This window comes from Protopterus annectens, chromosome 13.part0 (genome assembly GCF_019279795.1).
Source record: "Protopterus annectens isolate FY-2018-M chromosome 13.part0, PAN1.0, whole genome shotgun sequence".
NCBI lineage: Eukaryota > Metazoa > Chordata > Ceratodontiformes > Protopteridae > Protopterus > Protopterus annectens.
In genome coordinates, this window is record NC_056747.1 from 783,482,883 (window position 1) to 783,498,135 (window position 15,253).

The 15,253-nt window shown below is 46.7% G+C and overlaps 1 protein-coding gene across 2 annotated transcripts in view; it reads left to right on the forward strand.

Moving 5' to 3' along the window:
* The window catches only part of LOC122787663 (DNA topoisomerase 2-alpha-like), a 1,447,528-nt gene that overhangs the window by 255,272 nt on the left and 1,177,003 nt on the right, over positions 1-15,253 (forward strand). For both annotated transcript variants that reach the window (XM_044054499.1, XM_044054498.1), the window contains exon 10: positions 5,371-5,508. In XM_044054499.1, the coding sequence (XP_043910434.1) occupies positions 5,371-5,508 (138 nt within the window). The remainder of the gene's footprint in view (positions 1-5,370; positions 5,509-15,253) is intronic.

Consider the following 15,253-nt stretch of genomic DNA (forward strand, 5'->3'; position numbering starts at 1 on the left):
TTTCGTTATGCTGTAGTGTCTTGGAATAAAACTCTTCAGTTTCTTCAATTGCTGGATTATCAGATTCAGATCAACGCTGACGGCTTTTAGACATTTGGATCAAAGCGTCTGTGTCCTAGCTGTAATTCCTCACTGCCAGGTCCATATCTCAGGTCTTGTTTGTTATTTGAATGCTTATAATGTGGTTCTTACCTTGGTGCTGCTTTCCTTCTTGTATTTGGCCTGATAAGTGAGAATTGTTTGGCTAGATTTTCATATAATGTTCACTAGATATTTGAGTACTTGTATAGGATTTGAAACTTTGGCTTTCCTGTTTGTGTAAATAGCTTGTTTTCCTTCTGGTGCCTGACATTTGGCGAGGCCTTGAGGTTTAAAAAAATGCATCTTTCTTGGTTACATGATTTCTCTTCAGGATGCATACTTTGTGCATTTATTGTTTTGGGGTCTTCTCTCCTAGATAATGACTTTCACACCTAGCCTTTGGGGCTAGTGCTATTGCTAGACTATTTGGTCTTCGTGTCTCAACCATTCTTTTCTCTCCTGGTAGGAAATCCTGTGGGGGATAGAACATGGTAGACGAGCCACAGGGAATTAATTTTCCAAAGAAGTCTGAGGTGCTTCTCTGAAAAAACCTTTGATTCACCCAACACTTTGGGTCTGGTTCCTAAACTTTTGGATCACTCTTACCAGAACCTTTTGGGATCCAGTTGTCAACTCCTTTGTAGACTCCAGGTTCTTGCTGGCACCAGTCCTTTTGCTCTGAATCCCTCCAAGTGAGGTTCTTTCATTGGGTTCCTAGGCAGTCATTGGCTTTTTCCCCCAAGGCTGTTGCAGTTAAGGTGTCTAAGGAAATATTTGAAGACCCAAATTGGGTCTGGTTCCTTCCCGAACCCTTCTGCCATTGGAAGTTGCAATTGTACCTCGTAAAATTATGCTTCACAGATCTGACCCTCTCATCCGGCTTTAATTGGATCAGTTTCCTGGGGGACTACGTGTCAGAGTTGAAAGTTTGGTATCTGTCTTGGAGAGCATATCTTACTTTGTGTATTCCAACAGTATCTGGTCTTGGATCACACGACAGACACTGGCTTTCTGAAGTGCCTTTTGTCATGGTGTTTGGATCCCACAGGGACTGCTGTTGGGACCAGTTTCTGCTTAGACGTTTGTGGCATTTGAAAGGGCTCTATCTAGAAAGCAGATTTCACTGCCAGGTTCTGAATTATCCCAACCCCGTTGACTTCTTCATTTCCTCCTTTGGTTGCTACTGGACATCCAGCTCTCAAAGGCTTCAAGACTATCTACTTTGTGGTTTCTTGTGGTGGGAAGGTCAGGAAGTGCACACACAAAGGAACTTGAACTTGTCCCCCCCTCCCCCCCCCTCTCTTAGTCTCTTTGAAGATAAAGATTTTGATGAAGTGGTGGTTTTGGTGAAGGACCCCCAAGGGATCAGGGGTGGGGGGTTAACTATGGATTTCCCTTCAAAGTAGAGGTGGTCCGCAAAACCAAATTATTCAATGCCCCTTGCATAGATGGTTTCCAGTGTTTTAAAAGGGTTGCTCAACTGTGGCATTTTAGAGGCATTTTGGGCAGTTGTTTCTCTCCCTCATGGCCTGGGCACTCAGCCAAGATATGTGGGTCTTGAGCATAACCAAAGGTTACATTACCTTTCCCTACCTCACAGTTCAAAGCCTTTGATATCTTGTACTGTTGCCTGCCTTTGCTGGAGTGGGACATGCAAAGTTGCTAGACAAAGGAGTCCTCCAGGAAGTTGCAGCAGGTCATCAGAGGATCCAGTGTCTAGTTACAAAGAGACTGGGAACTCATGCTAGTCTTTGACCAATGCCACCTGGACCTTTATGTGAACTGTATTAAATTCCAGATGGTCATGGTTTAGTCTGCCTTTTGGGGAAGGGGACTGGTTGTGCTTGATGGGCATTCAAGAAAGGCACTATCACTTTGAAATGTAGCCATACAGTGCAAAAGGTTCTTCACTTTCAGCTGGGAGACTCTCCTTTTTAGTTCAGGGAGCTGCTTTTTGATCAGACTACACCCCCCACCCCACCCATATTTTCCAAATGCATAGCAGTGGTATTGGCTCATCTAACTGCAAGGGATCTGTGTTCGCATCTGTGGATGCTCCCACCAATAATCTTAGTCCAATCGAGATGTACCCTTTACCAGCTTTGCAACCAACTAGGAATACCTATAAACATGGGGAAGTCCAAATTAACACTCTAATGATGGAATTTGTACAGATGCACCTATATCCAGACTCTTGGAGTAAAATTGACACTCGAGGAAACAAGCCTCAGAAGTTCTATCCCACTAGAACATACAGGTGCATCCTGCATGTCCTACGATCCATAGCGGTGTCTGCAACTATGTTACCAGCTTCTATGGTGGAAACTCATTTCAATGTTTTTTCCCCAATTAGTGTATTTCTCCAGCTCTCTAATATGCAGATCACATGTTCAGTTGTGGTTGGGCTGTCTCTAGTTTCTTTGGGTTTCCCTTTATTCATCTGTACCAGTTGGGCACAGTGACTGCAAGCACATCCCTACTGGTGTGGGGAGGCATTTTGAGAGCGTCCAAGGCATGTGGACCTCAAATGTCAGTGTTCACATCAATATCTTGGAGAGGGCGGTCCTTGCATTGCACAGTTTTCAGTACTCGCTGTGGCTCTGATTTTTATTGGATATGCTCGTCAAATGGAGGAACATGCTTACACCCATTATGTCAAAGCCATGAGGGTTTTGTAGTGGGTGATGTGTTCCTAGTGCTTTCTGGTTGGTGTACATCCTTGGTAAAGCCTATGTTGAAGCTCAGCAGATCCTTTCTTCCTGCCTCGTATAATCTTTCAAGCTGCAGCTGCTCCAATCAACTACTGGGGCAAGCCATGGTGAGTCCCTGTTTAACTGTCTTTAGCCACCACTGCGCTCTGATCCCCAAGGAAGTAGCCATAGGAATGCTGTAGGCCGCATTGAGTCTCCTATATACTCTGCTACTCCACTTAAACAGATTTCTTCAGAAAGCCATGTAGTGCAAGTTGAGGGTAATCTTCGTACCATTTTGGTTTTCGGTAGATATGGTTTCCTTTTTATTTGGCCTTGATTGATGCACCCTCTTTTTGCAGTATGACCTCTTCCAGACCGAATTTCTCATCTACCCAGCATGCCTCACCCATATATAGCAGCCTTGAAATTAGTTGCTTGTTTTTTTCTAGTTCCAATGATGGCCAGTCTAGGCTTTCTTCCTGTGTTCATATTCCAACATCCTGTCAACCTAGGCTTTCTTCCTGTGTTCATATTCCAACATCCTGTCAACCTAGAAAGGATTCCAACAGGGACAAGATTCTTTGGTTTCCAACAGGGACAAGATTCTTTGGTTTCAAACGGGGACAAGATTCCCTTTACAGCCCTTTTTCTATTTTGGATTTTTTAGTTGGTCTGTTTCAAGAAGGTGCTAACTATTCTACTGTAAAGGTTCAGATGGCTGTTATCTCAAACTTTGTGTGAGTGGACCATACTTCTGTTGCTGCTTTGAACTTAAAAGCTTTAGAGCACTTTTCTAAACCCTCCATGCAAGGACCCTGTTCCACTTTTGTATGTTACTTTCTTTCTTCAGCTTCGACCACACCTCTTTGAACCTGCTGCTCTTGCTAAGCTGAACACTTTCTGGTAGCAGTTACCTCCAGAGATGCAAGGTTTTTTATGTAGGACATTTTTTCCAAAATAATTAGGGGTTGGTTCAAAGTAACTCTTTACTTCCTTCATAAGGTGGCTTCTGAATCTACATTGATCCAGACTTTTAAATTCCCCGTTTTTTCTGAACTTCAAAGGGAAGGAAGTATACTTTAAATTCTAATGCACAGCTATCCAATAAATGCAAATTATCGTACTAACATCTTGGGTTGGGAAGTGGTGCATCTAAGGTGACCTTTTCCGGGTGGTTATGAGCATGTCTTTCATCTACAAAGAAGGGTTATTGCCTTGCAGTCCTAAAGCTCATTCTACTAGAGTGGTTACCACTTCTACCACTTCCTTTTCCAGAGTTCGACATCTGTGCTGTAGCCACTTGGCCCACTGTACATGCATTCATATCCCATTACAGGCTGGTTTTGCTGTCCAGGTAGAGGGCCTGTCTTAGTTTCACAATCTTCTGGAATATCTTTCCATGAGACAACTTAGGGTTTTTAGGTAGCTTGGGGATTCTGTCCCATCATTTAAGGACTGACTAAAGCGATCTGAAAGTTAGTAACTTTATCTAGGTTTTCTTTGTTTATTCTCAACATTCCCTCCTTGTATCCCCATGCCAGATTGTCATTGTTCTAGGGCTCCTGGTGAAGTGCTCTGGACTTTGCTTGAGCATTATCTTAATTACATCCACTTACTGTGTTTTACCTATGCTCATGTCCGCTTTTTTAACAAGGGATTTTGCTGTTAAGCAGGCCAACTATCTGAGGTTTTGAGTTTGAGGAGCTTGAGTCATGGATACAAATGTCTAAAACCTGCCGACATCTGATCCTTAGGGATTTGATAACCCATCAGTTGAGGACTGAAGCAGACAGCGCAAATCAAGTGTTTAGTACATTACGTTAGTAGTCTTGTGCACAAATTTTAATTTCTCATTGTTGAAGGGAGTATATTGACTCAAACGTGGCTCAACTCTACGCACACTTTTTTTTACCCATTCTGCTAGCATTGTAATCTCTTAGGAGGTTGCTGCTGCATTTACTTGTCTGCCAATAAATATTGGTATATCTGTTGTGTACACATTCAGAGCATGACTTTACTCTTATCACAAATGCTGTGCATTTCCATTGACATTTGCAAGCATAAACAGGAGAATTACTTGTATTGGCAGTATTGGTAGGTAAAAGATTGTAGAACATCCTGCCTTTCAAAGATTGGGATAAACACAGTGAAACAATTTAATCAGTTTAGTCTGTCTGGGCAGTCTACTTTTGTGTGTCCCTGTTTTGTATGTGAATGTGCTCGTAAAAATTTACTTACTGGTACAGGATAACATCAGCTGTGTAGGTGTAGAGCTAAGTTTGTTGCACGTTTTTGGCAATGCGACTGAGTTTTTTGTTGCAGTTTGATAGTTTTGCTTTTAATACTTGGATTATGCTAGGTTTAAGAATAATTGTCTAGTTTTTAGTCCTTTGTGGGTTTAGTTTAGAATATTTTGCTATGAAGTACTCTGATTAGTATGATGGTAGTTCCATTCTAAAAGTGATTTACAGAAGTTCATTCCACTTGGATTATGGAAGCATGGGAAATGGAGGGCTTTGTGGTGTGAATGTTTTGCATAGTAAATTTAACTATGTAGAGTAGCATGTTCTGACTTGTTTTATTTTTATGCATCTAGGTGAAAAACCACTTGTGGTTGTTTGTGAACTGCCTTATTGAAAATCCAACCTTTGATTCCCAAACTAAAGAAAACATGACACTGCAGGCAAAGAGTTTTGGTTCAGCCTGCCCACTAACTGAAAAATTCATTAAATCTGTAAGTGTTTACTGTTGAACAAAAGGCTAATTGAAATTGATTGCTTTGAAGCCTTTAAAACCTGCATACTTAAGTTTGTGACTGCTGTTTTGCTTCATATTAGATTTAGTAAGTTTTTCAGTTCATTGCAGTTCAAATTGTACAAATTACTGTTAAGTGTAGGGATTAAGAACAGTAATTCATACCACTTCAGAATATTTGAGTGGCTGTTACTCAAATGTTTTTTTTTTTAACTGTGGTTCTAGAATATTTTTTGTACAAATGGTAAGTTGATATTGAAGCATTTGTATATTGCGTGCTAGAAAATGTTGCATTTTGCTAGACATGCTTTTAGTTAAATGGCTTCACAATATCTGCATCCAATAAAGTTGGTTTGTTGCATTAGATCCATAATATAGTGAGAACAATTATATGGTTGGCTGTTTTTGTTAAAAGCTGTGTTCACTCTAAAGTCTTGCACTAGATGGCCTGTGCCAGATGCTCTGTTAAGGTTCATAACTGTTTTCAGTTCATTAGCATTTAAAAATGATGGGTTTGCACTAGACAGTGTCTTACAAAGTTGTTATGCCTATCCCAGATAAGTTGCACCATTTTGCTGTACGCAGGTAAGTTTCTACTAGTCTGAGTATGGTTCTTTCCTATTTGTCAGTATCACACTAAATGCACTTTAATGCACAAGCTTCAGTAATGAGTTGGGCATCTCCAGCAGGTTCTCTGAGTTCTGGAGCCAAAGATATTAAGGTTGTAGGAAGGTAGCATGGGACTCCCACTCTTTCTGGACTTTGTGGGATGAACAGAGTATGCACAAAGCTGTTGTGTGCGCTTTTGCATTTCTAGTAATGCAGGGAAGGTAAATGTGCTTGGAGACCATCTCGGTGTTGGTCTTCAGTTTTTCTAGCTTTGAAGGTAAGGTAATGTCTGGTTCCTACTTAAGTGTAGGGTACCTTGGAGCTTGAATTGCCCCCCAAAAGGATTTTGTAGTAGTCTGCCCCCCCCCCCAAATTTAAGGTAAGGTAGGTTAAATAGCTTTTATGATGCAAGTGGCCATGAACATGGCAGTTTTGCAGGCAAAGCATATGTTTTGCATTTGCAGTCTTTTCTGTCCTGTGAAGGTCTAGGGGCATCTGCTGTGAATTGAATTTTAAGCCCATGGATATAAGCTTGGGGGTGCAACCCTTTATTTGGTATTTCTGGCAGTTTACATTCCTTCAGAGCAAAATATGGGTTACAAGCTGAGTAGGTCCCAGGACACTTTCTCGCGAGTGGATGCCTCAGAACGTTTCTGGACATTGTCCATCAGTAGGGTACTTCACTTTCCCCTCTAAACAGAACTTTCTCAGTTATGTTCCAGAGATAGTCCACTGGCTTGAAAAGAGAATGCCATGTCTTTTGAAGGGTTCCTTTGTGCCTATCCGGTTTCTCTATAATCCTAGGATGTTAAGTTGTCTATCTCGCCTTCATTCTTGCTGGATGGGTTCGGAGCTGACCTCGGCTCCGACTCGGCCACTCTAAAAGCTCGAGAGTTGGTTCCACCGGCTCGAGGCTCCCCTTATATCCCACAATGCTAGGCGAGAGTTACCTCAGATCTCGTTTGCCGCTACAGCGATCGAGGTGTTGGTTTTCTACCGGCTTCTTGGTAAGTGTATTTTCAGTAAAGTTAGGATACTTAACCCTTATATTTTTAAGTTTAACTACTTTTTCCCTTAGTTTAGTGGATTTCTACCCTTTTTTTCTTAAAATCCCGTTTCTTTCCCACAAGAACTTAAAAGTTCTCCCTCGGCCCTTCAGGCCTTCCCCCATTCCCTAGTGGTGTGTGTGTGTTGCTCTTAATTAAAACTTAGTTAATTGTTTTATTTTTGAGTTTTAAAATAAGATAAGTGTAATCAGTGTGTCTGAGTGTGTGTGGTTACACTTTCTTGTTCTAGGATGTCTAAAGACACAAAGGTCTCAGGCTTCAAGAAGTGTGATGCGTGCTGTCAGAAAATGTCTCTGACAGACGGTCACACTTCTTGTGTCTACTGCCTGGGGCCTTTGCACCTGCAGGACTCCTGTGCTGTATGCCACGGCTTCAGTCCCAGGGTCCTGCAGGAAAGAAAGAACAAGTTGATCCTAAGGGGTCTACTTAAGCCTGAGGATTCCCTTTCTGTCTCTGGGAAGCCCTCCAAGGCTTCTAGGTCCTCGGCTCCAGCTACTGAGCTGAGACCTAAGGCTTCTAAACCTGCGTCTGCATCGGCTCCGGCTGGAGCCGATGAGTCTACAGCTTCTGTGGTTCCCTCTGATCCGGCTGGAGCCGAGGTATTAGAAATCCCCTTGTCGGCTCCGACCAGACCTTCGGAGCCGACATCTAGGAAGAGATCTAGGTCACCATCTCTTGGCTCCGTTCATTCGGCTCCAGCATCGCCTCTGCTGTCTGAACGGAGCCATAAATCTCACTCCTCTAGGTCATCGAGGCTGTCGGATCATGACCTTCAGAGGGTAGTGAGTCGACTTCTTAAGTCCGAGGCACTGGCCCAAATGCTTCAGAGCCCGACTCATCAGTCGATGCCTGTTCCTGTCCATCAATATGTTCCTCCTCCGACTCCCTTGAGCTCGGAGCCGGGGCGTGTCGGAACCGAAACTGTGGGAGCGTCTGAGCCGATACAGATGTCTTCGGCTCCGTCGCCGGCTCCGATTTCTTCTTTCGAGGAATCTCGGCGCCGGACTTCCCTCGTCGGCTCCGAGGGGGTGAGTGGCATCAGACCCTTGTCCGACCCCGCTCCTCTCGGAGCTTCGGCGCTGGTGAGTTCGGCTCCGACATCGGCCTCGGAGCCATCACTGTCGGTGCCGAGGGAGGTTCTCAGCTTCTCGGAGCGGGGACCTCTGGCTGTGCCTGACAGGGGTGCGTTCGAGGTCATGCGGAGTGTTAGAGCCTGGCTCTACTCCACAGTCGGCTCCGTCCGCCCCTCCCTCTACGGTGCCTCAGGTCAAGTCGACTCACTCCCTCATCCCGGACCGCAGAGAGCCAGCTCCTCAGGAACCCCCCGTGGGGATCTCATCCTCTTCCGAGGCCTCTCCAGATTTGGCAGAGGAGCCCCCTCGGAAGAGGAAGTGTAAGAGGAAACACATTGACTCACCTGAGTCCATCACATCTGACACAGATTTAGGGGATTCCGAGGGTTCCCCCCGTTCCCCTTCTGAAGATGTCTCCTTTGCAGACATTCTGGAAATCCTCAAACAGAGGGGAAATTGGCCAGCCCTCAACCCTTGAATCTGTGTACCTTGAGGCGTTTGGCTCTCGTCCTTCCACCTCCTGGGTGTCTCCCCCCTTTGACCCCCTCATGCAGGTGGTAGCTAAAAAGGCATGGACGGCTCCTGATTCAGTGGACCCCACTCCCAGGAGACCCTCCAAATTCATAACGGCACCAGCAGACAAACATTTCTTGACAAAAGGGGTTTCTGTGGATGCTATGGTGGTTGCTGCTGCCACTAAGAAGGAACTAGCTGATCCTTCAGTACCTGTCCATCCACCTAACAAGTAATCTAGGTCCTTGGACAGGTACGGGAAGCGGATGTTCTCGTCAGCGACATTTGCTATGCGTTCGCTGAACTACCTGTGTCATTTTACTCGTCTTCAAAGGGACTTGATCAAAGAAGCGAGTGACATGTTGAAGGACCCTACAGCTGCGGGTTTACAAGATAAGATTAACACTCAGCTGGCTACCCTGAACTCCATAGCCAACTCCTCCATGCGCCTCCTTTCTTATGCGGCTGATGGAGCGAGCAGGGCCGCAGGGACAGGTGTGGCCTTACGTAGGCATGCCTGAATGCGGCTATGCAATTTTGCGGACCCCTTCAAGACGTCTTTCACTAATTCCCCGTTCGATGGATCATCTCTCTTTGGTCCTCAAGTGAAAGAAACCTCGACTAGGTGCGAGACTGATGGCAAGACTCTTTCTGCCATCGGAGTCCGTTTTTCTACTCCTTCTAGGCCTTACCCCAAAGGCCAGAAAAGTGGGAAAATGTGGTTCCGCAAACAATCTCAAGGGACTTCGCCTGACGCACAGAGTCGGTTTCCCGCCAGAGGCAGAGGGGAATAACAATGGTAGACGCCGCCCTCGAGGCAGGGGCTCCATGAGAACCAGGGCAATCGAGTTTTCTCTGATAAGCCCTTTCAGCATCCCTGAGGTGTTGCCCGACTGCCCACCTTCGGAGGCAGTCAGGGGAAGATTGTCACTGTACCCAGAAGCCTGGCTATCCCTGACTCAAGACAAATGGGTACAGTCCGTCATTTCCGAAGGCTATTCTATTCCCTTTCTTCGCATTCCAAACCAATCAAAAAAATCCCTTCCAGATGTCCCACCCGCTCAAAGGGATCTAGCGGTTTTGGAAATTTCAAAGCTGCTTACGAAAAGAGCAATTCAGCCAGTTCCAGCAGACCAACAAGGATCCGGAATCTACTCAAGGTTCTTTTTAGTTCCAAAGAAAACAGGGGACTGGAGACCAATTTTGGATCTCAGTATCTTGAACAGATCAGTCAAGAAAACAAGATTTCGGATGGTCACGCTGCAGTCCATCCTTCCCCTATTGGGAAAAGGAAACTGGATGTGCTCTATAGACCTTCAGGATGCGTACTATCACATAAAAATGAACAGACGCTCCAGAAGATTCCTCCGCTTCAGGATGGGAACCAGTCATTTTCAATTCAGGGCCCTGCCCTTTGGTCTCACCACTGCCCCGGTGTTTACCAAATGCATGGCAGTGGTAGCTTCTCACCTGAGACGACAAGGATTCCAGGTGTTTCCATATTTGGACGACTGGCTCCTCACAGCTCCCACCAAGCATCTCCTTCTGATGGCCAGGGATTACACTTTTCGCATTTGTCAAAAGTTAGGCATTTCAATAAATTGCGAAAAGTCTGTTTTGTCGCCTTGTCGTACTATTACCTTCATAGGCGCAAATCTAGACACAGTAGACATGTCTGCGAGACTAACAGATCAGAGAATAACAGACATACACAAACTGGTCTCACTCCTTTTCAACAACAGAATCAAAGCCAGGTTAGTTCTGAAAGTGTTGGGAATTATGGCGGCGGCCATACCTCTGCTTCCATTAGCCAGATTCCACATGCGAATCCTTCAATGGATGCTCTTTACACAATGGTCATACCAGCAACTTCCAATGTCCCACACCATTATGATCACGCAGGCGTGCAGAAATCATCTCATGTGGTGGATGTCTTCCCCTCAGTTCTTGTTGGGAAGACCCTTTGTTCCTCCGGTTGCTACTCTGACAACGGACGCCTCCTGATCGGGTGGGGGCATTATCAGGGCAGGACGGTCCAGGGCACATGGCAACCAGACGAATGCCACTTGCATATAAATGTTCTGGAGATGAGAGCAGTGCTTTTAGCATTGCAAGCCCTTCAAGACTCTCTTCCCTTAGGAACGATTGCAATCCAGACAGACAATATGTCTGTAGTGTGGTACATCAACAAACAAGGCGGAACCAGGTCCTACCCCCTGTGTCGAGAAGCACTCAGATTGTGGCAATGGACGATTTCTTCTCAGCGGTTTCTGATAGCAACGCACATCCCCGGGAAGTCCAATCAAATCGCGGACAAGTTGAGCAGAGCTATCCTCATGCCTCACGAGTGGTCTCTGAAAGACTCTGTGGTGAGAGAAATTTTTCACAAGTGGGGTCAGCCTTGCTGCGATCTTTTTGCTACTCCCCAAAACAGCAAGTGCAGAGATTTTTTCACTCTATTCCCTTTACCAGGCCAACCCAGCAGAGACGCTCTAGTCCAAGTTTGGCCCCGGGGACTTCTGTATGCATTTCCTCCCTTCCCACTAATCTTTCAAGTGATACAGAAAGCTATCGCTCAGAAGGCCTCGTTGATCCTCATTGCTCCTTACTGGCCTCGACAGATGTGGTTCCCCTTTCTACATCAATTTCTATTGGAGCGACCTTGGCATCTGGACCTAGTTCCAGATCTTTTGATCCACCAGTCGGGTCAGTTTCATCGCTCCCTCCCCTCTCTGAACCTCACTGCTTGGTTCCTCCGGTTCCAACCTTAGCCAGGCTTCCTCAATTATCTCACTCCGTTCGAGATATTTTGATAGCTTCCCATAAATCTTCCACTCGCCAGATTTATTTGAGTAAGTGGAAACGCTTCACATATTGGGCTCAAGGAAGGGACATAGATCCTTTCACTGCTTCCATCCAAATAGTCCTTGATTTTCTAGCTGAACTCTTCCATGCAGGTTCATCTCCTTCTACTCTTAAAGTTCAATTGGCAGCTATTTCTAACTTTCATGTGGGTATTTCTGAGTCTGCCTTAATGTCCCACAAGCTTTGCAAAGCCTTTTTGAAAGGAGTTTTTCTTCTCAGACCTCCTATAAGAAACCCTCCTTCTCCTTGGGACCTAAATTTAGTTCTTACTTCTTTGATTCTTCCCCCTTTCGAACCTGCAGCTTCCTGTTCTTTAAAATTGCTATCATGGAAAACTCTTTTCTGGTAGCTATTACTTCAGCTAGAAGAGTTTGAACTTCATGCACTCAGCTGTCGACCTCCTTATCTGTTGTTCCATAAGGACAGGGTATCCTTACGAACCAACCCGTCCTTATGCCTAAGGTAGCCTCGACGTCTAATCTAAATCAAAGCATTGACCTCCCTGTGTTTTTTCCAGAATATTCCAATAGGTCCGAACAAAAATTACACTGGCTAGATGTTCATCGTCAGTTAAGGTACTATTTGGATAGAACAAAACAATTCAGAAAATCTGACCAACTGTTTGTCTCCTATGCAGAGGGCAGGAGGGGACTTTCAGTTTCAAAGGTATCATTATCTAGATGGCTAATATCTCTGATTTCCCTTGTTTATGAAATTAGACACCAAAAGCTGCCTAATAAACCTAAGGCCCATTCCACCAGAGCTTTGGCTACTTCCATAGCCTTCCAAGACAGACTGCCTATTGACACCATTTGTGCAGCGGCTACTTGGGCTACTCCTCACACTTTCATTTCTCATAAGTTGGATTTAGCTTCTAGGCATGGAGCTAACTTTGGGTCCACTGTTCTCAGGAGTGTGTTCCGTTAGGCCACCCGGGACAAGGTGCTAGGGACGTGGTCCCATCCAGCAAGAATGAAGGCGAGATAGACAACTTAACATATAGAAGTTATGTTCTTACCATAACGTTCCATGTTAGTTGTCTTCTTCTCGCCTTCTTCTTGCGTCCCACCCTCCTTCCCCCTGGCCTGGACAGACCTAGAGGAGTTGTGATTGTGACCTCTCTTTCTACCACCTCTTTACTTGGGCATATGCTGCTTTGCATATTTCCTGAATCAGGATGTAGGTCACCCTTCTTTCTCCCTGTTGTTAGAGGTGGACTCTGTTATAGTTATTCTGTTACTATTATAAGCTGGGGTTAGCTTACAAACGAGATCTGAGGTAACTCTCGCCTAGCATTGTGGGATATAAGGGGAGCCTCGAGCCGCTGGAACCAACTCTCGAGCTTTTAGAGTGGCCGAGTCAGAGCCGAGGTCGGCTCCGAACCCATCCAGCAAGAAGAAGGCGAGAAGAAGACAACTAACATGGAACGTTATGGTAAGAACATAACTTCTAATCTGAAGTAGGATATTCATTTGTCTGCAACCTGTGGGTTATGGATCCGATATCGGATCCGAACCGGCATAGTTTTCCAGCTATGGATCCAAGCTCTCAGCTCCTCCCCTCACCCATAATGCCCTGCTCTACCCTCATGACCCCAGATCTTGTTTGCCGCGCTGGTAACTAGATGTGGATTTCATAGCTCTCAGCTAAGTGGATATTTCTTGTTTAAAAATAGAGAATTTTTGCCTTCTTTAACTTTTTTTGTGTGAAAGTTGTAGGTTTCCTATTATTATTGACTGTTTTTAGTTTAATTTAATTTTCTGTAGTAAATTTTATTCCCTCCCTCGCTGATGCGTAGAGTGTGTGTGAGGCCTGTGTGCTTCTTTATTGTTTTACAGTTACTTTCTGTAACTTTAGGTTAACTTTGGTGACTATGGCTGATCAGCCTAAGTCAATATTTTCTAAATGCTGCGAGTGTGGCCATAAGCTCTCACCGGCTGATGGCCACACTCGGTGTGTTAAGTGTCTTGGGGTTGAACACCTCACATCTGGTTGTTCCATTTGTGCAGGGTTCAACCCCAGGGCACTGAGGGAGCGGAGGTCCAAGCTGGTCTTGGCGGGTCTTTTACCGCCGGACTCGGCTCCGACCTCCGCTCCTTCGGGACTCCTGCTGCAGTTGTTCCCCTGTGGCACCCCTCCTGCTCCTGGGACTCAAACTCCCGCTTCAGGACAGGAGAGGGATGCATCTAAAAGGACCGGAGGGAGAAGCACAAGCGGCGGGCCGAGACCTCTGTTTCGCCCCGCCAGCCAAGCGGCTTCTCCCGGCTCCTTTGGTGCGGTCTCCTCCTTCTCGGCTCCGGTCACCTGTGTGCTTCTCACCGGGTCCTGAGGAGGAGGAGACCCGATCTCCGTCGAGGCTATCGAGGAGGCATTCCAGGCCTACCTCGGTAGCCTCGCCGAGATCTACCCATAGCCTTTCGATGCTGATCTGGACCGGATGATGAGAAGGTTCATCCAGGCCCAGATGCAGATGGGAGTGTTTGCCTCCTCCGGGGAGCTCAACACCCTTTTAAGCCTATTGCTCCTTCTCCGACCCGCTTCGGGTTCGGAGCAACTGGAGCCGAGCAGCGAGCCGGGGAGGTCGGAGCCGATAGTACTTGGTACCGGATCCGACCATGCCTCGAGTGCCGGACCCGATCTCGGAGCCTGGATCCGAGCCGATCCGGGGATCAGTGCTCCTCGGCGCCGTCTGTGTCGGAGCGCACTGTCCTTCGCGGATCCGAGTGCGGCGCCGCTCGATCCACTCTTCGGATCCGAGGGGAGCCGATTGTCGGATCCTTTGGTCGAGGTCGGCTCCCTTCGCTTTTGATGTAGTGGAGAGGGCTCTGTTGAGGGTCTCCGGACCCCGGCACTTGCGGCTCGTCCGCCCCCTCTGCACTGGGCCAGGCTTCCACCATCCGGCCCCTGGGACAGCCCGCTTCTGTGCCCCAAGTTGCTCCCATGGAGCAAATTGCTGCGAGGACTCCTCTGACAGCCCCCAGAGGAGGCTCCTCGCAAGCATACGCGGCAAGAGGAGGCACATTGACTCCTGAGTCTCTCACTGAAGACACGGACTTGGAGGAAGGGAAGGCTCCCCACGGTCACCCGAGGATGTCTCCTTCGGAGACATCATGGAAATGCTCCGTATTAGGGGTGGTCTGCCCCCAAGTCTTCCTCGGACGAGTCCGTGTTCTTGGGGGCATTCGAAACGGGCCCGTCTACCTCTTGGGTGTCCCCCCCTGGTGGACCTTATTACCACCAGGGCGTGGAAGGAACCGGACACCGTGGAGCCAATTCCCAAAAGACCTGATAGAATCCTTAGCCCGCCTTCTGACAGGACCCATTGGAGTAAGGGGCCTCCTGTAGATGCGATGTTGATGGCGGCCACAAAGAGGGAACTGGCTCAGGAGAGTCCCTCAGTCCACCCACCGAGCAAGGAGTCTCCGATGATGGACCGCTTGGGGAAGCGGATATTCAGTTCGGCGACCTTCTCGGTAAGGGCTGAACTATTTGGCACATGTTATTCGGATGCAGCGAGACCTTATTAAGAGTACGCTGCATCCCCTGAGTCCATTTCGGAGGAGGACAGAGCTCTGCACTCCACCAAAATGGCCACTCT